At 37.8% G+C, this 24,090-nt stretch overlaps 1 protein-coding gene across 2 annotated transcripts in view; it reads right to left on the reverse strand.

Moving 5' to 3' along the window:
- SVEP1 (sushi, von Willebrand factor type A, EGF and pentraxin domain containing 1) overlaps window positions 1-24,090 on the reverse strand; it is a 219,641-nt gene that overhangs the window by 18,209 nt on the left and 177,342 nt on the right. For both annotated transcript variants that reach the window (XM_032240324.1, XM_032240325.1), the window contains exons 39-44: window positions 23,598-23,823; window positions 20,347-20,502; window positions 15,035-15,098; window positions 12,187-12,360; window positions 10,877-11,053; window positions 1,250-1,420 (exon numbers count right to left, since the gene is read on the reverse strand). In XM_032240324.1, the coding sequence (XP_032096215.1) occupies window positions 1,250-1,420; window positions 10,877-11,053; window positions 12,187-12,360; window positions 15,035-15,098; window positions 20,347-20,502; window positions 23,598-23,823 (968 nt within the window). The remainder of the gene's footprint in view (window positions 1-1,249; window positions 1,421-10,876; window positions 11,054-12,186; window positions 12,361-15,034; window positions 15,099-20,346; window positions 20,503-23,597; window positions 23,824-24,090) is intronic.

Raw genomic sequence — 24,090 nt, forward strand, 5'->3', positions numbered from 1 at the left:
TTCTTTTCTTTCTTTCTTTTCTTTCTTTTTCTTTCTTCTTTCTCTCTCTCTCTCTTTCTTTCTTTCTTTCTTTTGTCTCTCTGTCTTTCTTTCTTGTGAGAACACACGATCTATCCTTTCAGCAAATTTTCAGTTTGCAATATAGTATTGTTAACTATAGTCACATTGCTGGATGTTAGAACTCCAGAACTTATTCATCTTGCATAACTGAAACTTTAATACCTTGACCAACATCTCCCTATCCTCACCTCCTCCCAGCTCCTGCAAACCACCATTCTACTCTCTGTTTCTATGAGTTTGACTATTTTAGATTCCATCTATCAGTGATATCAGGCAGTATTTGTCATTCTGTGTCTGGCTTATTTCATGTAGCATGATGTCCTCCAGGTTCATCCATGTTGTTGTAAATGGCAGGATTTTCTTCTTTTGTAAAGCTGAGTAATATTTCATTGTATCTACCTATTTCTGTCTGTCTATCAAATCTACATCTATCTTCTTCATCGCCATTGTCTATCAACACACACTTTTTAAAAAATCCATTTATTTGTAAACATACATTTATGTTGTTTCAATATCACACACACAACACTCATTCTGCCTTTAGACTTTAAGTGAAATCTGGGCTATTCCTTTAAGATGTCCCTCCTCAGCAGCCCTCTCAAAAGGCTCTAACATTCTCTTACATCCATGTATTGGTGATCTCATTTCTCATTGTTGCTTCCAGACAATGAATCCTCTTTCTCTTGCAGTAGCCCCTGTTTCTTTTGTGGCTCATGCCATTCATCCATTGACTTCCTCAATCTTCCCTGCCTCACCAGTTATTAAAGTACAAATGTGAACATTGTTCATGTGGTCAACTTATCCAAAAACTCGATTATTCTTTTAGTTCATTGGCTATATCTGTGTGTACTAGCATACTTCTTGACTTTTAGCAAATATTTGTAGAATGAATACTTATAATTTATAAAAATCATATTTGATTAGAAAAGTATAAGTTTTAGAAGGACATACTAGGGTGCCTCATTACCTCTTTCTATTTTGGGCAGAATTTCAGGCACAGAACATAAGATCTCTATATGCTTTTAAAACTCAAACCATAACATTGAAAGAAAATGACACAGCTGCTAAAAGAAATTTTAAAGCCAAGGAAAAATAAAGTAGCATGCATATTAATTGTTGGAGAAATCAGATTTCTACATACATTTCCCTGCAGTTTCACTAAGAAATAACCATTCAAGTATTTCCTTACGTCTGCAAATAGGAGGTGATGTCCATGTTCCATTTTCTAAACAAACACTCCTTAGGGAACCCTCCAACATATATCCACTGTAACACGAGTAGGTGATCATGTCTCCATATTGATAATGTACGCCTCGAGCAATTGCATTTTCTACGTGAGCTGGTGGACTACAGGAGATTTCTACAGGAAAACAAAACAACAAGTAAGCTTGTGCTACTAACAGACTGAGAACACAGTCTCATCTCTAAGAATGAATTAATTTAAAGAGCAAAAATACAATACATAAGGGAAACATTTTCACCTACTTATCTAGAATAGTAAGAACTAAAAGAATTAACTGCTACTTTTCAGAAAAATTAGAGATACAACCATCAAAGGTATTTTGTCTTCAGATTCAAATGTTGAAGGTGAGGCTATTTTAAACCTAAGGAAAGCAGTCTGTAGGACACCAAGAATGAGCTCTTATACCTCATCACATAGGTGGCTGCAAGAGATCTTCAATACAAAATGCTTATTAAATTAGGAGAGAAAAAGCATGACGATTGTAGTCTACTGTTTCAGAGTAAAGATAATGAATTGCTGTACTGCATATTGTATCAGGGCTATTTTATTAAAGTCTAGAACAGTGCCTGGCATGCAACAGGCTCTTGAAAATGAATCAATGAATGCATATTGCCTTAGTCTATAGATGCTCAATGAATATAACTTGATGAGGTTTATGAAATTCAAGGTTTCATGTTAGTTTTCCTCTTTTCAATACCGTAAAAGAGTGATTTTCTACTTTTGGGGTTTGTGTTAGATTGGATGACAATCCTTGCTTTTAAAAGGAACATGTGCTGTATATTTAAATAATTTTATAACTGATATTGTTTTCAGAATTTTACAAGAAGCCTTAAGATAGTTAGAATTATTCCATGGTGGGTCACAAGGCAAGCAGTAGATTGGTTTCAGGATTCTAACCAGAATCCAGTTTGTTCAATTGTTGAATGAAGAGTCCTTATGATCTGGCTTCTAAAAGGTCACTTTATTGTCATAATACTACCAAAACTTGTTACAGGAGATGATGAATTAGTTTGATTTTTCTAAATTTTCTTTCCCCTCTAAGCTGGACAAAATGACTACTATACAACAGAAATCAGAAAGAAAGAAATGAAGAAAATGTCCCTTTGCTCAGACAAGTCCCTTCTGCCATACAACATAAAATGAGCTGTATTAGAGGCATGGGTACTGTACTGTAGAAACACTAAGGTGAATGTAACTAATTATACTTAGGATTGTCAGGGTATGAATTGCAGTGAAAGTGGCATTTGGAATATTATGTAGGGCTTGAGTGGATCAGAAGGAATGAGCTTCCAGGTTGCGGCAACAGCCTGGCAGAAAGATCAGAGCTGATCTGAGCTGATGGTTTATAGCAGTGGTTATCAAAGATCAAAGAGCTGAGCTGATAGTTTATAGCAGTGGTTATCAAAGCATGGATTTCAGACCACCTATATGGGAATCAGCTGGGGTTCTTATTAAAAATGCACGTTTCTGGTGTTTTTGTCTTATGAATTTGCATCTTACATACTTTCCTTGGGTGAGTCTCATGTATACTAAATTTTAATCATTATAGGGATAAATTTCTAGGACTAGGTGAAAAAAATGAGGAAATTCGCTGCTTATGTGAAGGAAGGACATTTTGTTCTAAGCCAAAGACTTTGTGTCTAATAGGAAATGTAAAAGAGGATTGAAGATAAACAACAGTGGTCTCTTCTCCAGGGTAATCCCTCACTCTCTCAAGAATATTGAAGAATAGGGATCTGGGCATGGTTTCCATGTGTTCTTATTCTTCAGTTCCCACTTATAAGTGAGAACATGCTGTGTTTGCTTTTCTGTTCCTGTGTTAGTTTGCTGAGGATAATGGCTTGGAGCTCTATCCATGTCCCTTCAAAGGACACGATCTTGTTCCTTTTTATGGTTGCATAGTACAATATCATATTTTCTTTATCCATTCTATCATTGATGGACATTTGGGTTGATTCCATGTCTTTGCTATTAGGAATAGTGCTGCAATGAACATACGTGTGCATGTATCTTTATGGTAGAATGATTTATATTCCTTTGGGCATATACCCAGTAATGGGATTACTGGGTCAAGTGGTTTTAGGTATTTGAGGAATCACTGCACTGTCTTCCACAATGGTTGAACTAATTTACATTCCCACCAACAATGTAAAAGCATTTCTATTCCTCTACGGCTTCTCCAGCATCTGTTGCTTCTTGACTTTTCAATAATTGCCATTCTGACAGGTGTGAGATGGTAACTCAATGTGGTTTTGATTTGCTTTTCTCTAATAATCAGCGATGTTGAGCTTTTTTCCATGATTTTTGGCCATATAAATGTATTCTTTTGAGATGTATCTGTTCATATTCTTTAACCACTTTCTCATGTTTTTTTTTTCTTGTCAATTTGTTTAAGTTCCTTGTAGATTCTGGATATTAGAATCTTTGTCTAATATGGACAGATTGCAAAAATGTTCTCCCATTCTGTAGGTTGTCTGTTCATGCTGATGATAGTTTCTTTTGCTGTGCAGAAGCTCTTTTGTTTAATTATATCCCATTTGTCAAGTTTTGCTTTTGTTGCAATTGCTTTTGACATTTTCATCATGAAATCTTTGCCTGTGCCTATGTCCTGAATGGTATTTCCCAGATTTTATTCTAAGATGTTCATAGTTTTGGGTTTTACATTTAAGTCTTTCATCCATCTTGAGTTGATTTTTCTATAAGGTATACGGAAGGGATCCAGTTTCAGTTTTCTGCATACGGCAAGCCAGTTCTCCTAGCACCATTTACTAAATAGGGAATCCTTTCCACATTGCTTGTTTTTTGTCAGGTTTGTTGAAGGCCAGATGGTTGTAGGTGTGAGGTCTTATTTCTGAGATCTCTATTCTGTTCCATTGGTCTATGTATCTGTTTTTGTACCAGTGCTATGCTTCTTTGGTTACTGTAGTCTTGTAGTATAGTTTAAAGTTGGGCATCGTGATGTTCCAGATCTGTTCTTTTTGCTTAGGATTGTCTTGATTATTAAGGCTCTTTTATGGTTCCATATGAATTTTAAAGTAGTTTTTTCAATTCTATGAAGAATGTCAATGGTAGTTTAATGAGAATAACATTGAATCTATAAAACACTTTGGGCAGTATGGCCATTTTCATGATATTGATTCTTCCTATCCATGAACATGAATTGTTATTCCATTTGTTTGTGTCCTCTCAGAGCTTCCTGAGCAGTGGTATGTAGCTCTTGAAGAGGTCCTTCACTGCCCTTGTTAGCTGTATTCCTAGGTATTTCATTGTCTTTGTAGCAATTGTGAATGGGAATTCATTCATGATTTGGCCCTCTGTTTGTCTATTGGTGTATAGGAATGCTTTTGATTTTTGCACATCGATTTTGTACTCTGAGATTTTGCTTATCAGGTTAAGAAGCGTTTGGGCTGAGATGATGGAGTTTTCTAGATATAGGATCATGTCATCTGCAAACAGAGCCAGTTTGACTTTCTCTCTTCCTATTTGAATACCCTTTATTTTTTTCTCTCACCTGACTGCCCTGGCCAGAAATTCCAATATTATGTTGAATAGGAGTGGTAAAAGAGGGCATCCTTATCTTGTACCAGTTTTCAAGGGGAATGCTTCCAGCTTTTGCCCATTCAGTATGATATTGGCTGGGTTTGTCATAAATGGCTCTTATTATTTTGGCGTACGTTCCATCAATACTTAGTTTATTGAGTTTTTAACATGAAGGGATGTTGAATTTTATTGAAGGCTTTTTCTGCGTCTATTGAGATAATCATGTGGTTTTGTTTATGTGATGAATTATGTTTATTGATTTGCATATGTTGAACCAGCCTTGCATCCAGGTGAAGAAGCCAACTTGATTGTGGTGGATAAGCTTTTTGATGTGCTGCTGGATTCAGTTTGCCAGTATTTTATTGAGGATTTTTATATCAATGTTCATGGGGGAAATTGGCCTGAAGTATTTTCTTTTTTTTTTTTTTTTTTTTTTTTTTTTTGTCTCTCTGCCAGGTTTTGGTATCAGGATGATGCTGGCCTCATAAAATGAGTTAGGGAGGAATCCCTCCTTTTTAATTGTTTGGAATAGTTTCTGAAGGAATGGTACCTCTTTGTACCTCTGATAGAATTCGGCTGTAAATATGTCTGGTCCTGAGATTTTTTTGGTTAGTATGATATTTATTACTGCCTCAATTTCAGAACTTGTTATTGGTCTATTCGGGGATGCAATTTCTTCCTGCTTCAGTCTTGGAAGGGCGTATGTTTCCAGGAATTTATCCATTTCTTCTAGATTTTCTAGTTTATGTGCATAGATGTGTTTATAGTATTCTCTGATGGTTGTTTGCATTTCTGTAGCATCAGTGGTGATATTCCCTTTATCATTTTTTATTGTGTCTGATTCTTCTCTCTTTTCTTCTTTATTAGTCTAGCTAGTGGTCTATCTATTTTATTACTTTTTCAAAGAGCAAGCTCCTGGATTCATTACCTTTTTTGAAGGGTTTTTCCGTGTCTGTATCTCCTTCAGTTCTGTTCTGATCTTGGTTATTTCTTGTCTTCTGCTAGTTTCAAGGTTTGTTTGCTCTTAGTTCTCTAGTTCTTTTAGTTGTGATGTTAGGGTGTCAATTTGAGATCTTTCTACATTTTTGATGTGGGCATTTGGTGCTATAAATTTCCCTCTTAACACTGCTTTAACTGTGTCCCAGAGATTCTGGTACATTGTCTCTTTGTTCTTATTGCTTTCAAAGAACTTCATGATTTCTGCCTTAATTTCATTATGCAGCCAGGAGTCATTCAGGAGCAGATTGTTCAATTTCCATGTAGTTGTATGGTTTTCAGTTTCTTAATCCTGAGTTCTAATTTGACTGAGCTGTGGTCTGAGAAAATGTTTGTTATAATTTCAGTTCTTTTGCATTTGCTGAGAGGTGTTTTACTTCCAATTATGTGATCAATTTTAGAGCAAGTGTTGTGTGGCAATGAGAAGAGTGTATATTCTGCTGTTTTGGGGTGGAGAGTTCTGTAGACGTCTATCAAGTTCCCTTTATCCAGAGCTGAGTTCAAGTCCTGAATATCCTTATTTATTTTCTGTCTCAATGATCTGTTTAATATTGACAGTAGGGTATTAAAGTCTCCTACTATTATTGTGCAAATGTCAAAGTCTCTTTGTAGGTCTCTAAGAACTTGTTTTATAAGTTTTTTAGGTGCTCCTGTACTGGGTGCCTATATTTTCAGGTTACTTAGTTCTTATTGAATTGAACTCTTTATGATTATGTAATGCCCTTCTTTGTCTTTTTTGATTTTTGCTGGTTTAAAGTCTGTTTTGTCAGAAACTAGAATTACAACTCAACCCCTGCTTTTTTCTGCTTTTCATTTGCTTGGTAAATTTTCCTCCATCCCTTTATTTTGACCCTAGGAGTATGTTTGCACATGAGATGGGTCTCTCGAAGATGGCACACTGATGGGTCTTGACTCTTTATCCAGCTTGCCATTTTGTGTCTTTTAATTGAGTCATTTAGCTCATTTACATTTAAGGTTAGCATTGTTAGGTGTGAACTTGATCCTATCATTATGATGCCAGTTGGTTATTTTGCAGACTTGTTGATGTAGTTGCTTCATCTTGTCATTGATCTTTGTACTTCAGTGTGTTTCTGTAGTGGCTGGTAATGGTTTTTACTTTACATATTTAGTGCTTTCTTCAGGAGCTCTTGCAAGACAGGTCTAGTGGTGATGAATTCCTCAACATTATCTTGTCTGAAAAGGATTTTATTTCTCCTTCGCTTATGAAACTTAGTTTGGCTGGCTATGAAATTTCTGGGTTGAAAATTCTTTTCTTTAAGAATATTGAATATTGGCCCCTATTATATTCTGGATTTTAGGGTTTCTGCAGAGAGGTCTTCTGTTAGTCTGATGGGCTTCCCTTTGTAAGGCTTCCCTTCACCTGGCCTTTCTCTCTGGCTGCCCTTAACATTTTTTTCTTCATTTTTACTTGGAGAACCTGAGGATTATGTGTCTTGGGGTTGGTCTTCTCACAGAGTATCTTATTGGGGTTCTCTGGATTTCCTGAATTTGAATGTTGGCCTGTCTTGCCTGGCTAGGGAAGTTCTCCTGGATAATATCCTGAGGTACATTTTCCAACTTGGTTCTATTTACCTCACCTCTTTTGGGTACCCCAATCAATCAGAGGTTCAGTCTTTTTACATAATTCCATAGTTCTCAGAGGTTTTGTTCATTCCTTTCATTCTTTTTCCTCTAATCTTGTCTGCCTGTCTTATTTCAGCAAAATAGTCTTCAAGCTCTAAAATCCTTTGCTCCACTTGGTCCATTCAGCTATTGATACTTGTGGTTGCATTGTGAACTTCTCCTGTTGTGTTTTTCAGCTCTATCGGGTCATTTATGTTCCTTTCTAAACTGGTTATTCTGGTTAACAGCTCCTGTCATGTTTTGTCCTGGTTCTTAACATCTTTGCATTGGGTTAGAACATGTTCCTTTAGCTCAGCAAACTTCATTATTGCCTACTTTCTGAAGCCTAGTTCTTTCAATTCATCCATCTCAGCCTCTGCCCAGTTCTGTACTTTTGCTGGAGAAGTGTTGCAATCATTTGGATGACAAGAGGAACTCTGGCTTTTTGAGTTTTCAATGTTTTCTTCATTGATTCTCATCTTCCTGAGTTCTCTAGCTTTGATCTTTGAGGCTGCTGGCCTTGGAATGGGGTTTTTGTGAGGACTTTTTTGTTGATGCTGTTGTTGTTGCTGCTTTCTCTTTTTCTTTTAACAGTCAGGCTCCTTTTTTTTAGGGCTGCTGTGGTTTGCTGGGGGACCACCCCAGATCCTATTTTTCTGGGTCTCAGCTGCACCTGGAGGTGTTACCAGTGAAGGCTGCAGAACAGCAAAGATGGCTGCCTGCTCCTTCCTCTGGGAGCTGTGTCCCAGAGGGGCACCAACCTGATGTCAGCAGAAATGCCCTTGTATAAGGTGTCTGGTGACCCCTGTGCATCCAATCAGGAGACATGGGATCAGGGACTCGCTTAACAAAGCACTCTGGTTTCCCCTTGGCAGAGCTAGTGCACTGTGCGGCCAGGAATCCCCCTTGTCCAGACTGTTTGGATTCATCAGAGCCAGCAGGGGAAGGACCAAACCTGCTGATCTGTAGAGATTATGGCCACCGCTCGCCCAGGGGCTCTGTCTGAGGGAGATCAAAGTTTCTGTCCATAAACCCCTGGCTGGAGGTGTTGCAATTCCCACAGGGAGGCCCCATCCAGTGAGGAGAGATGGGTCAGGGTCTAGTCTAGGGAGGCAGTCTGTCCATGATCTGCCACAGCTGTTGTGCTGCGCTGTGGAGAATTCCTCCTTAGTCCAAACTGCCCAGTCTCCCTGGCTCCAGCAGGGAAAAAAATGGCAGACTGGAGCTGCAGTGATGGTGGCCGCCCCTTCTCCCAGGAGCAGGCAGCCACAGTGATGGTGGCTGCTCCTCCCTTCAGGAACTGGGTAGTCTTAGGCAGTCTTTAGCTGAGTGGCTGCCAAGAATCTGCAAAGCTCTGTGCTTGGGACCCAAGGCCCTGGTGGTGTGGGCTCATAAGGGGGACCTCCTGATCTGTAGGTTGCACAAATCCAAAGAAAAAGTGTGGTTTCCTGAGTGGGGTAGCACAATCACTGACTGCTTCCTTTGGCTGGAGGTGGGAGCTCCCCTTGCCCCATATGGCTTCCAGGTGGGCCGTTGTACCACCCTGCTTTTTCTCTCTTTCTGTGGATTGTGCCAACTGGCTAGTCAGTCCCAATGAGGGAACGTGGATACGTCAGTTGCCCATGTAGGATTCACTTACTGTTTTCATTCTTCTCAGTGGGAGGCTCTGTCCGCAGCTGTTTCTAGTTGGCCATCTTGACTCCTTTCCCCAAAATATACATTCTAATGCTGCAAGAGGCTGCTGTCTAGAAATTCAGGGACTTGGGCTGTTGTGTATTATCTTCCTATTAGGAGATATTGCTGATATGCACTAATTCATTTATTCTTCAAGACAAATTTATAAGATATCTATAATACCTACAAGATAGGTATAATTGAAGCTCTTAACAAATGACAGCCCTAAGACTCAGAGTAGTAAGGATTAGAGTTAGACATTTTGAAGACAGAATTCACACTCAGATCCTTCTGATTCCAGAATCTCCATGGTCTTAACAGGCATATTTCTTATCTCATTAAAGGGAGTGCAAGTGTTCTGAAGATGAAGACCATTGTAGGCATAATACAGTCCTATAGTATTATGCCTGACCTGTGCCTTGCATCTGGTCAGACTCAATGAATATTTTAATTGATTACTGTAGAGGGAGTGGCTTGGACAACAAAGAAGCATGAAGGGCAAGACGTTGGCAGGGAGATTTTTTTTTTTTTTTTTTTTGAGATGGAGTCTTGCTCTGCCTTCCAGGTTGGAGTGTAGTGGTGTGATCTTGGCTCACTGCAACCTCTGCCTTCCAGGTTCAAGTGATTCTCCTACCTCGGCCTCCCGAGTAGCTGGGATTACAGGTGCAGGCTACCACACTCAGCTAATTTTTGTATTTTTAGTAGAGATGGGGTTTCACCATGTTGGCCAGGCTGATTTTGAACTCCTGACCTCAGGTGATCTGCCCACCTCAGTCTCCCACAGTGCTAGGATTACAGGCGTGAGTCACCGTGCTCAGCCAGCAGGGAGCTGTTTTAAATGGAGTTAAAAAGTGTGTGTTGACCAGGAGTGGTGAGTCACGCCTATAATCCCAGCACTTTGGGTGGATCACCTGAGGTCGGAAGTTCGAGATAACCTGGCCAACATGAAGAAACCCTGTCTCTACTAAAAATACAAGATTAGCTGGGCGTGGTGGCACATGCCTAATTAATCCCAGCTACTTTGGAGGCTGAGGCAGGAGAATTTCTTGAACCTGGGAGGCAGAGGTTGCAATGAGCCAAGACTGTGCCATTGCACTCCAGCCTGGGCAACAAGAGGGAAACTGTCTCAAAAAAAAAACAAGAAAAGAAAGTGTGTGTTAAAGGCAGCAAGAGACGCCTCTAGATTGCATAAATTTAGCAGCAAAGTGCTAACCCCTAATGCTAGCAACATAGTGCTAGTGGTTCTCAGACCATTTCCTAGGTTAGCAGTATCCTCATCAGCAACATCTAGAAATGTGTTTTAACAAGTTCTCTAAGTCCCTCTAAGTGGTTCTGATACAGGCTCAAGTTTGAGAACCACTGTGGAATAATTTTTCTATTGCAAAACATTTGTAGTCTGTTAAAGGATAGTTTGGGGATTCTGACATTGTGGGAAAAAAAAATACGTATTTTGAATTTAGTATCTTGTTCATTTTTAGAGGAGCACATTTTGAAAATGTGTTCAGTGAATCTTAGGTAAGTTTTAGTTTGGTTCTGGAAAGCAAGTTTTTTTTTTTTTTTTTTTAATGTTTGAAATTCGAAAAATAAAAAAAAATTCCAAACATTAATGAGGAAAATGAAAACTATGATAGCACAGAGATCTAATTATTTACAACTAAGTTACTTGACTGAAAACAACCTCACAGGGATGGGAAACACTTTGCTCTAGCAGCATGAACTGGCTTCTGCCTGCTGACTTACTTTCACATTTGGCGCTTGTCTGTGTCCACGTCTCGTCGGGGTTGCAGGTAATGATGCCTTTGCCCCGCAGCAGAAAGCCTTCCCTACATTTGATGGACACATTCTGATCAACATAAAACTCCTTTTCAGACAGCAGAGCATTCTCAGGAATCACAAAAGGAACAGGGCATGGATTTGCTGTTTAAAAGAAAAGAAAATGCTTACTGATATTTTCCCTCCTTACCTAATGTATTTCCTCAAAGGCAGAATAGTGGTCCTATAGGAGATGGGTTCTCAACAATGATCACATGAGGTTTAAAAATAGGGAACTTCAAACATTACGCACAGACTTGTTTTGCATCCACATGAAATTACGTGTAAAGATGAACTCAGATAAGATCAGAAAACATGAAGTTATTCAACCACTAATGCGAGGTCCTAGAAGTTGAAGATGACAAATTATGCCTGAAATGATGGGCCACATTATTTTAGACTGATTTTTGATCAGCATTGTGAAAACAAAAGGCATACTAGAAATCAAGGGGTATGTCAAATATTCCCTTATTATTAGAAGAATATCAAATACTTCTAATTGTCACTTTATTGACCACCTTTCAGGAGGATGGAACCAGGAAATCATCAGACATTTCTATGTGAGCTGAATATGACTTTAGACTCACACCACTATAAGCAGGATATTAGAATGAGTGGAGTTTGCATGCCTTTTTGATAAAGATGGGTTCATTTTTATAGACCTGAGGGGAAACACAGGAAATGATGACAAGATGACATAGCAACACATATTTCAAGCAATTTAAGTTTTTCTGATTTTTAAATGGGCATAAAAGAAGTATTTGAGTGAGGTTCACTTCTGCTGTTACTGCATTCTGATGAGACTTCAAACAGTAATGAGCAATCTCAACTTATACCTTGCTTGTGAGATGGATTGTTTTCATTTGAATGGTTATAACTCATTATCTTAATGTATCATATTTATATATACTTCATTATATTAACATCACACATTAAATGTATTTTCTTTCTATCTCCAGTAGAATTCATGATACATGTATGTCAACATTGTTTCATTAAGTTGCATTTTCTCTTAGTAATCACTCAGGGAATCTGACGAAAGCTGATTCTCAGACAGGACTTAGATAACACAAATAGATTTTTTAAATATTCCAGAGAATTCAGCTTGGATAGGCATTAATTGCTTTTTCTGGACCCATATCCCTTATAAGTGGGGTTTCCTCAATGTTTTGGATATGTGGGAAGCTAATTGTGAAACTGAATCTAATTAAAATCTGTCCTAAAAAGTCAACACATACGTTTGCAGAGAGGGACTGGGTGGCTCCAGGTTCCATTTTCTGTGCAGTGTGCCTCAGATGGCCCTTCAAGACTGTAACCTCTGTTGCAGGAATATACCACACTGGGTCCGGTCGTTGTGTTTTCAACATCAGCCTTCCCATTGAGAAATTCAAGTGGAGCTTCACACCTGGTCTCTAAAAAGAAGAATACTATGCAGCCATAAAAAATGATGAATCTGTGTCCTTTGTAGGGACATGGGTAAATCTGGAAACCATCATTCTCAGCAAGCCGACAGAAGAACAGAAAACCAAACACCACATGTTCTTACTCATAGGTGGGTGTTGAACAAGGAGCACACATGGGCACAGGGAGGGGAAAATCACAGACTGGGGTAAGTTGGGGGTGGGGGGGTTAGGAGGCAGGGAGGAATAACACTGGGAGAAATGCCTGATGTAGGTGATGGGGGGATAGAGACAGCAAACCACCATGGCATGTGTGTACCTATGCAACAAAGTACAACAACAAAAAAATTTTATTTGGTGCAATAAATAGTCTGCCAGGCTTAAAAAAATAAAAAGAATAAAAGCCTCATATTGATTCATTCTCCAATACCTCTTTCTTTCTTTTTCTACAGTTGCCAAAGATACTTCATGCAATATACAAAATATGATCTACTCATGTGTGAAGCACAGTGACATTCATTGAAGGAAAAAAATACAGCATACCTAAGTATTAGATTCATGCATGCATACAATTAAAGATGAGGATTTATTCCTATTGACTCCAGCTGTCTTTATGTATATTATTAATAATGCTGGGGGTGGGGGGTATGAATGAGTAGCTGGGTAAAATAAAACAAATACTAAATTTACACTTAAGTTGTAAACCCAAATAAAATAAATACAGGATGCTCAGTTAAATTTGAATATCAGATAAATAACAAATACATTTTTAGCATAAGCATGTCTCAAACACTGCATTTTATAAATTTACATTTAAATTATTTTTCATCTGAAATTTAAATATAACTGCATGTCCTGTATTTTTGTTTCTTCTAAATCTAGCAGCCTTACTTATAGCAAGTCTGAGATTATCTCATGTAACAGTTGGCAAAATGTGAGGCTTAGGGAGGTTAAATAATTTGGTCAAGGTCATACTGCTTGGAAGAAGAGATAAAATATAAAATTATCAGAAGTTAAAAGATAATAGGAAAGTATGAAGAACAGGGACCCATGAGCTTGGGGAAAATTAGAATAAATGACAAGTGGCTTTTGAGGAATATATGGACTTCATAAACTGATGGATATTAAAATTGTAATGAACGATTTTGCATTATTGTGAGAAATGTTATTAACAGGGGTGCTGTGAGGAAAGTAGGGTCACCCTTTCAAGAATCTCAAAAAATGGGCCTGAGTCTTACATTTATAATTTTTGTGAAGGCAGAGAAGGTAGTTCTAGACTAGGGGTTCTCAAGTTTGGTTGTACTTTAGAGAACCAGGGAAGCATTTATGACCTATCACAGACCAAATGAGTCCAAATCTTTATATTGAGGGCTACCTTTTAATATTATATTAAAAATACCCCACATGATTCAAACGTGAACTGAGTTGTGAGTCCCTGGACTGGATGCTAATGGACTTCCTTCAGCCCAAAGTACACTGGGATTCACAGATCTTAACCTTGGCTACACTTTGAAACCACTTAGGGAGCTTTAGAATGCTATTGATACTGTGCTGGGCATGATGGCTTATGCTTGTAATTCCAGCCCTTTGGGTGGCTAAGGAGGGCAGATCACTTGAGGCCAGGAGTTTGAGACCAGCAGGGCCAACATGGTGAAGCCCTGTCTCTACTGAAATACAAAAAAATAACCCAGGCATGGTGGTGCATGCCTGTAGTCCTAGCTACTCAGGAGGCTGTCCTGGAAGATGGAGGTTGCAGTGAGCCAAGATTGTATTATTGCCCTCCAGCCTGGATGATAGAGTGAGACTCTACCTCAAAATAAAAACAAAAATAAAAAAAACATACATACGTACATACATACATACATTGTCCTTTGGCAGAGAAGGGGATACTGGGGATAAGGTTATGTGAATTAACCCACATTTTGCCAAATAAACTTGGCTATTCTGATAAAATAATGTAAAATTCCATGCAAAATACTAATATTTATTTGACAGATGGGCCAACAGCACGTTAAAAGTATTAACTAGCACTGTCACCAAAAAAACAGAGCCTTAGAAGTCTCTAAGCCTTCTTTTTTTTTTTTTGAGATGAAGTCTCAGTCTGTCACCCAGCAGGCTGGAGTGCAGTGGCATAATCTTGGCTCACCGCAACCTTCCCCTCCCCGATTCAAGCTATTCTCCTGCCTCAGCTTCTTGAGTTGCTGGGATTACAGGTGCCCATCACCACGCTCAGCTAATTTTTGTATTTTTGGTAGAGATGGGGTTTTACCATGTTGGTCAGGCTGGTCTCGAACTCCTGACCTTGTGATCCACCCACCTCGGCCTCCCAAAGTGGTGGCATAAGCCACCATGCCTGGCCCTAAGCCTTCTAATTTATAATTATTTGAGAAAATCCCCCACAAAAATGCTAATAAATTCAATAATTAACTAGCATTCAAACAAGATGTTTGCCATTCCAGAGTAAGCAACCTTGTGCCCTATTGCGGTTAATCATTAATCCCTACTATAGTTTTTGACTCTTAATGGTCTGCTGCCCTTGAGCAAAAGCCCATTAACAGGTTCTCATACAGTTTATGAAGTTCGATTACATTTTTTTAGAATTTCAAAACATCTATAAAGAAAATGTAGCCACACTCTTATTTTGTGTCCTTAGTGTCATTTTGGGGCTAAGTGTCATGCAACTCACCTTTGCACGTTGCCACCCCTCCACTCCACTGTCTGTTCTCCTGGCAGACACGTTCCCTGTTCCCCTGTGAATCAATGGAGAAAGGTCATCAACAAGATCATAACTCTATAATAGAAAGATAATAAGGAAATGCAACGTAGTTTTAGCTATGGCTTTGAATCGCTCAGCACTGGAATGCTAAACAAACACATTAAAAATGTATAGTTTAAGGAGTAAGTTTAGACTTTCAAAAATGTTGTTACCAAATTGCTTCAAAATTTACACCCTGGCAGACCAGTATAATTAAGGCACAGACTTTGCTTTAGTTTTTATTTTAAATGTCAACTAATTATAATCTGTAGCTAAGACTGACAAAGAATGCATTAGAAATGGATGGTCAAATAGTATTCTATTGTGTATGTATGTGTACATACACATATTTGTATGCATTCTTAGAATGTATGGATCATAGTACATAATAATATATGTATGTACACATACATACACAACCGAGTACTATTTGGCCATAAAAACAGATGTGATATATATACATAAGCGTGTGTGTGTGTGTATCTATATATCTATATATATATCACATTTTCTTTATCCATTCATCCATTGATGACACCCAACACTTAGGCTGACTCCATATATATCTTGGCAATTGTATATCCCATAAACGTATACAATTATGATTTGATAATCAGAAACAATATTAAGTATAAATTAAAAAAATACAGACCCCCAGAAACTATTTGGTTCAGATGACCTTGGCCTAGGAATATATATACTCCTTCTCTTTTAACAGCATCTCAGGTGATTCTTGAGCAGATGACAATGAACTACACTGATTATAAGACCAGTGATTTATCAGTTATTCTTAGTTCTGGCTGCACACATAAATCACCAAGGGAATTCTGAAAAGGATACCATTGCCCCAGATTCAACCCACAGATATATTGAATTAACTAGTCTGAGGTGACAGCAAGTATTTGCATTTAAAAAAATGCTGTCTGATGGAAAAATTCAAACGTACGAGATATACCAACAGCAGAAAGAATAGTATAAGAAACTTCCATGTAGACATCACCCAGCTTACTCAAGGTCAATCTTGTTTCATCTAAGCCCTATCCCTTCCACAAACACATTATTTTGAAGCAAATTCCAGACTTCAAATCATTTAACAATAATTATTTTAGTATGAATCTCTAAAAGAATGGCTTCTCTAAGCACAGAAATACTGATAGAAAGGCTCTTTGGGGGTCACTGTATATTCAAATACAACTGGTCCTAGATCGATAGACCAGGAATGTGCCTCTCTCTTTCTCTAATACTGCAGTGTCATATATGGGCTTAAAATCTCTAGCCACCAAAAACCTTGTTTCTTACAATAAAATAAATACATCCTCATTACAGCGATTCGTAAATTAACCAAAAACATAAAGATAAGAGCCTTTAAAAACTATAACAATAACATTATCACACCTTAAAAAATATCAATTTCTTAATAAAATGTCCAGTTTTCAAATTTCCAATTGTTGCATAAATTTCATAATTTATTTTTTAAATAGTTATTTTGAATTAGGACCAAATAAGAGCCATACATTGGGACTAGTTTAGGTTTCTGTGATGATTAATTTTATGAACGAATATACAGAAAACAGTGGTCATTACTTTTTTTTTATTTTTGAGACAAACTTTTGCTCTGTTGCCCAGGCTGGAGTGCAGTGGTGCGATCTCCAGTGACCACAACCTCCACCTCCCGTGTTCAAGCAATTTTCCTGCCTCAGCCTCCCAAGTAGCTGGGACTACAGGTGCCCGCCAACACACCCAACTAATTTTTGTATTTTTTAGTAGAGACAGGGTTTCACCAGGTTGGCCAGGCTGGTCTTGAACTTGTGACCTCAGGTGACCTACCTACCTCAGCCTCCCAAAGTGCTAGGATTATAGGTGTGAGCCACCATGCCTGGCCTTGATGTGTCATTGCATTTGAAGAAGTATTCATAGATAATTTACCGTTAAACTTTTGGAAACATCCTGGTGTTAACTACAAAATTGAGAGAGCGATAATAGTGATTGCTCTCACTCCATGCTCCATGTTAGAATCACCTGAGAAACTTTTCTTCTTTTTTTTTGAGATGAAAGTCTCACTCTGTCACCCAGGCTGGAGTGCAGTGGTGTGATCTCGGTTCACTGCAACCTCCACCTCTCAGGTTCAAGTGATTCACCTGCCTTAGCCTCTGGAGCAGCTGGGGCTACAGGCGCCCAGCACCACGCCCGGCTAATTTTTGTATTTTTAGCAGAGAGGGAGTTTCACCATATGGGCCAGGCTGGTCTCGAACTCCTGACTTTGTGATCCGCCTGCCTTGGCCTCCCAAAGTGCCAGAATTACAGGTGTGAGCCACTGTACCCAGCCAACCTGAGAAACTCTTTACAAATATGGATGTCCAGTTAATCTGAGTGGGCAAAGAGGTGCCCAGCTTAAACACTGCTGCTGGGTGTGTCTGTGAGGATGTGCCTGGATGAGATTAGCATTTAAATTGGTGGACCAGGTAAAGTAGATTGCTCTCCCCAATGTGGGGGTGCATCTTCCAAAACGCTGAGGGACCAAATAGAACAAGGTATGGAAGAAGGAGGAAATGGCCCTTTTTTTCTTCCTCACTACTTGAGTTGGAACTCAATCTCTTCCTCTATCTTCAGACTGGGGTTTATATCATCAGCTTACTTAGTTCTCAGACCTTTGAACTTGGAGTGACTTATACCACCAGCTTCTCAGGGTCTCTAGTTTGCAGATGAAAGATCCTAGGATTTAGCCGCCATTAACGTGTGAGCCAGTTCCTCATAATCTCTCTCTCTCTCTCTCTCTCTCTCTCTCTCTCTCTCTCTCTCTCTCTCTCTCTTTCTCATCTACTGTTTGGTTATCTAGTCAAACAGATAGTACCAAAAAGAAAATTCTTCCTCTTGACTTGCCTGTTTTCAAAATAATGAGTTTATTCATAAGCATCCTTCAAGTTTCCAAGTTTTTAAAGTATAATTATAAGCCTCATGTTGTTTATGATCTATCTGATGTGGTTCAGTCCATTGAAGCTATTACCCTTATTAATGCTAAAATGGTCTCATCTTGACCCTTGAGAGCCTTGTCCAGTGGCTTCTGAATCCTGTTGACATGTAGTCTTTGATAGGTTTCCTGCTATTTTGTGTAACAAGAGTTTTCAGGCAATATGTTACATTTCTTGCCCCAGACCTGGAATTGTAATTTCTCCAAGTAACTGGACATCAATATTTTAAAAGTTTCTCAAGTGATTCTAACACGTATAATATCTTGGAGTGAGCGCTATCACTATTGCACCTTTCTCAATTTTTTAGTTAACACATATTTCCAAAAATTTTTAAATTATCTACTTTAAATTTAACAACAATCACTTTGCTGTATATTTGTTCATACTTCCATATTACTTTTTAATAAATTGCAAGATTAATATTCTTGCATGAAGAACAATGAGGTTTCAAAAACAGGAAACACTCCAGTTGCAATCACCATTACATTTTTTTTTTTTTAAACCTTTTGGCTGGGCGTGGTGGCTCATGCCTGTAATCCCAGCACTTTGGGAGGCCAAGGCAGGCGGATCACGAGGTCAAGATATCGAGGCCATCCTGGCCAACATGGTGAAACCCTGTCTCTACTAAAAATATAAAAAAATTAGCTGGGCTTGGTGGCACGCACCTGTAGTTCCAGCTACTCGAGAGGCTGAGGCAGGAGAATTGCTTGAACCTGGGAGGCAGAGGTTGCAGCGAGCCGAGTTCATGCCATTGCACTCCAGCCTGGCGCCTGGTGATGGAGTGAGACTCTGTCTCAAAAAAAAAAAAAAAAAAACAAAAAACCAAAAAACCCACCTTTTGAGGAAATAAAGCAAGATACATATAAGCCTGGTCCCAGATTGCATTTACCTATCTTATGATAATTCTTTGACTACATGGTCAGAAAATAATGGGACATATGGAACATTTAACAGATAACTAAATACCCTTTTTTTTTTTTTTTTGAGACAGGGTTTTCACTCCTGTCACCCAGACGAGAGTGCAATGGTGCCATATCAGTGCACTGCAACCTCTGCCTCCTGGGCTCAAGCAATCCTCCTGCCTCAGCCTCTTGAATAGCTGGGACTACAGGCACATGCCATCATGCCTGGATAATTTCTGTATTTTTTGTAGAGACAGGGTCTTACTATGTTGCCCAGGCTGGTCTTGAACTCCTGAGCTCAAGTGATCCACCCTCCTTGGCCTCCCAAAGTGCTGGGATTACAGGTGTGCACCAACACATCCAGCCAAAACATACCTTTAAAAGCCATTATAACAATAAAAAAGAGTTTCTGAAAAACTGAATGACAACATCGTGTAATGTAAAATAGGTCTTTTAAGTTTCAAGTTTGGTGATACGGTAATGCTTTCAACAAAGCTGATTACCTAGCTCTCCTGCTAAAGTAAACAGAGACCTAGGTGCTGCAGAGGGGTTTTTAATACTACAAACCAAGAGTTGTCTCAAGAATAAGTTGATACTGGCTAAACTGCTGTGAGCTTTTTTCAAACCAGATTTGCATATAGGAACTTGGCATCTCAATGCCAGGGTATATGAGCCCATTGTTTGAGGAAATCCTGGCTTTGCATACCTAAATCTTTGTGGTTACCTCTCCATGGTGACTGGTGGACTTCCCGTTGCAGAATATGATTACCAGCAAGTTGAAACCCAGGTTTAAACGGTCAAATGAAGTCACAGTATCTGTCTTATGGTTTGCAAACTTACTTTCTCTTCCTTACATGGCTTTGATGTTTCTTATTTGAGATTTATTTTGTTATTTTTTTTCTTTGAGACAGTCTCATTCTTGCCGCCCAGGCTGGAGTGCAGTGGCGCAATCTCAGCTCTCTGCAACCTCTGCCTCCCTGGTTCAAGCAATTCTCTTGCCTCAGCTTCCCAAGTAGCTGGAATTACAGGGACCCACCACCATGCTCAGCTAATTTTTGTATTTTTAGTAGAGCCAGGGTTTCACCATGTTGGCCAGACCAGTCTTGAATTCCTGACCTCAAGTGATCCACCCACCTTGGCCTCCCAAAGTGTTAGGATTACAGGTGTGAGCCACTGGACCTGGCTTATTTTGCTTTTTAAAATTCTAAGTTGCCTTAAATATTTCTTGGAAAATATTAGAGTATATGGAAACAAAGTATAAAAGAATCTTTTGGGACCAAAGTCAATGAAACAAATTTGTGCTAATACTGAAGGTATCCCCAAGCATGCTGGAAAAACAAATTAATTCTTGTTAAACAATTGGTTCACTTACCTCTAGTTCATAGCCAGGTTCACACTGATAAATAATTGTGCTTTCAAAGCTGTATTTGCTGCCAACCACAAATCCATGTTCTGGACTTTCAGGTTTCCCACAAGAAACTGGATTGCAGGATTCATCAGAAAATGGTGGCTCCCAGCTTCCATCAAGCTAAGTAACAAATAACAAAATGTAAGTTACATTTAGAAGTTAGTACATATAAATGAAGAAATTTGCAAATATTGGTTACTTGCAGAAAAATCTCCAAAATGATAGTCAAAAGCATCTAGAGTTTGGTTCTACTTTTGCTACTTATTATCTGTGACCTTAAAAAACACATTTTAATTATTAGGTGGCCTTAATAGTCACCCATAGGCAATTTTAGACATTTCTTAAGCCCATAAAACAAGCATTTTCTTCCTAATAGAAGCTATTCAGAAAACACGAACAAGAAGTATGCTTTCATTATAATACATGAGGACTGGATGTTAATACAAATATTCTATGACTTCTATAAATGCACTCAAATTTCACATGATTCATTATTTTATAATAAAGTTTATGAGAAACAGCAAATTTTAGGCATACTACTCAAAGTTTAAGAAAATCAGCTTCCTTTTCTACATTCCAATATAAATTATTGAAAACATTTTATCACATATTTTTAAAGGGATCATGTAGAAAAATATTATATATATGAATATAAAATTTTATATCTATATAAACAAAGAATTTTATAAATAATTAATAAATGATTAAAATAAAAATAACCAAAATAAATTCCAGATATAGCAAAAGAAAACAATAACATGTAGCTTTTAACAGTTACTAGTGTTATAATACCCAGAAAGATTTCTGCAAAAAAAAAATTAAGGCATTACAGTATTGAAAAATTAAATGCAACATATATACTAGGAAAATGGTTAATCTTATAAATGTTATATATATTATATATATCACAGATATATATAATATACATAAAAGATACATATCATATATAATATACGTGCATATATATATACATACACACATATAAAAGAGTTAACATTTTTCAGACTGTTAGTTGGGTAAGGTGAGGCATACACAGATATATTTCTTAAAGATACATCTCTTGAAGATTATTATTCTGTTGCTAATATTTTTATTTTCTTTGAGGAAATACATATTAATTGGATAACAGTTTTAAACAGGATTTGAGGCTAAACCCTCATTCTACATATAAATCAAAAGTAATTTTGTATATATGCCTGCATCATGGTTAACCATTTTCCTGGTATATGTGTTGCATTTAGTTTTTCAATACAGCAAGTAATACCTTAATACACTTTTTTTTGCAGAAATCTTTCTGGGTATCATAACACCAGTAACTTTTAAAAGCTACATATTATTGCTTTCTTTTGCTATATCTGGAATTTGCTTTGGTTATTTTTACTTTTAATCATTTATTAATTATTTTTCTCTAGAGATTTGTGATGACTCCTTTATCAGAATCTGCTTCTGACTCATTACTTCTGTTCCATTCATTTTTACTCCTATGTAATTTTACATGAATACCACACTAAGAGTTTTGTAATTCTGTGATATGTTTTAGTTTCTGGAGAGACTGGTCCTCTTTCAGAATTCATTTTTCAAAATTTATATTGATCTCCTTATCCCTTTGTTTATTTTATGAACTACAGAATCATTTTGTCACATTACAATAAAATACTCCTAGGCACTGAACATAGTTTTACACAATTTATGTTTTTAAATACTTAAAAAGGGTCTATTCTACTTTTCATACTGAAAATTTAAACCAAAACCCAGTTGAGCAAAAGAAGAGGGGTCATACTATATGTGAAGAAGATAATGAAGGTTGTCAGAAGTAAATTATTGACTTAAAAAGAGCTTAGTATCTTTTTTAGTCAGTATCACAGAGTCCTCCAGGGCTCATAGGGGGACCACCCAGTTGTCTACACACCTAACCTGGAGAACATCAGTATGATGTTCTTACGGCAGAACTTTGCGTCAGATAGCTCAGAGTCTTACACAAAGTTTCCTCTTAAACTTCTTCAGCACTGTATCTAAAACGGACCATCTGGAACCATACAAATGTTGAGGGCATGGGAACTTTGGCAGTCATTTGACTCGTTCCTCATAATGTTGCTGCTTTTAGGTTTGGCATTGACCAATCATTGAGAATGCATGATTTATAAATGGAAAACTGGGAGATGGGAATCGTTCTTGAGGCCCTACTATATGTCAAGCAAGTACTAGCCATTTTATTAAATTAAGTAATTTAATCCTTTCAGTTATCACAGATTTACAAAGAAAGAAAATAAGCTGAGGACTATAAGCTCATAGAACCTATAAATATTTGAGATGGAATTTAAACAAAAAAGTATGCTTGAAGTGAAAGTCTGCTACTATGCCATATTCCTCTGCCTTCAGTCCCTCCACACCGATCCCAACTCCAACATATGCATTGATGACATATTTTAATTTTGTTTCCCTGGTATATCATAAGGAAGTTAGGAGAAGGGGCTGTGCTAGGAAAGTCTGCTATTTATGGTGCCGATTCCCATTTTTAAACTAAAAGTGCCAAAGTTAGGTAAAATGCTAAAATATCTATAACAAGGTACTCATAACAAATGAATCATAAATCTTATGTGCAAAAGAATGTCTGTGCATAGAAATAAGCCATGGGTTATGCCCAGTATGACTGCAGTTTTAGTGGAAAGATCAAAGGTTGCAGAAGCAGGCCCTTTCCTCCACTATTTACCTAGTTTTTCACCAACAATACAAGATATATGTTATCATACACTTTTATTTTCAAGTAAAGAAACCAAAGCTCAAAAATTTTAAGAAACTTTCTTAAAATTACTACTTGCAAGTAGCAAATAGCGGAGAGAGTATTTGACACCAATTATCTGTCTGCTTCTGCAAACTTTTACCTTTCCAATAAAACTGAAAACATTGGGCATAGCCCATGGCTGATTTCTACACAAAGACCCTCTTTTAAGAATAAGGTTTGTGATCAATTTTTTATAAATATATTGTTACAGACATCTTAATATTTTACCTAACCTTGGCACTTTCTTAAAGTGGGAATATGGCAGAAAAAAGGTACATTTTATTATATTTCTACCAAGAAATTTCTCAAATCCTTGGACATGAATGAGAACATGATATTTTTTTTTCTTTTGGGGATTACTATTACAGATACTGCTTGCTTGGCAATATCGTATATATAGGAGTTACACATTCTAATTAAGACAGAATCTTACCTGACATACTGATACGTTAACTCCCTCGAAGGTATACCCTTCTTCACATGACACAGAGACTTGCCTATTAACACTGAAATCATCCCCATGAACAAGTATACGTGTTATGTTTTCTGGCAGAGAACATTTTTTAGGACTGCAGGAGATACTCTCAGGGAACCAGCGACCATCTTTCTGACAGGTGAATGTATCTATATCTGTATCCATTGTATAACCTTCCAGACATCTGCAATAGAAATGCAAAAATGAGTGCCTTTAAAAAAAAGTAGTTTTTTAAGTTTCTGACCAATTCTTGGATTTAGGAAGCTGTTACAAGGCTCAATAGACATTTTGCGCAATATATCAAAATTGATTCTACTGTCAGATGCATGGCATTGCCATGCAAAAACACCAATATAACAATAGCAACCAGTTAAGCTGGGTGTGGTGGCTCACACCTATAATCCCTGCACTTTGGGAGGCTAAGGCAGGAGGATCACTTGAGTCCAGGAAT

This window comes from Sapajus apella, unplaced genomic scaffold (genome assembly GCF_009761245.1).
Source record: "Sapajus apella isolate SASKATOON/1434 unplaced genomic scaffold, GSC_monkey_1.0 scaffold46, whole genome shotgun sequence".
Classification (NCBI taxonomy): Eukaryota; Metazoa; Chordata; class Mammalia; order Primates; family Cebidae; genus Sapajus; species Sapajus apella.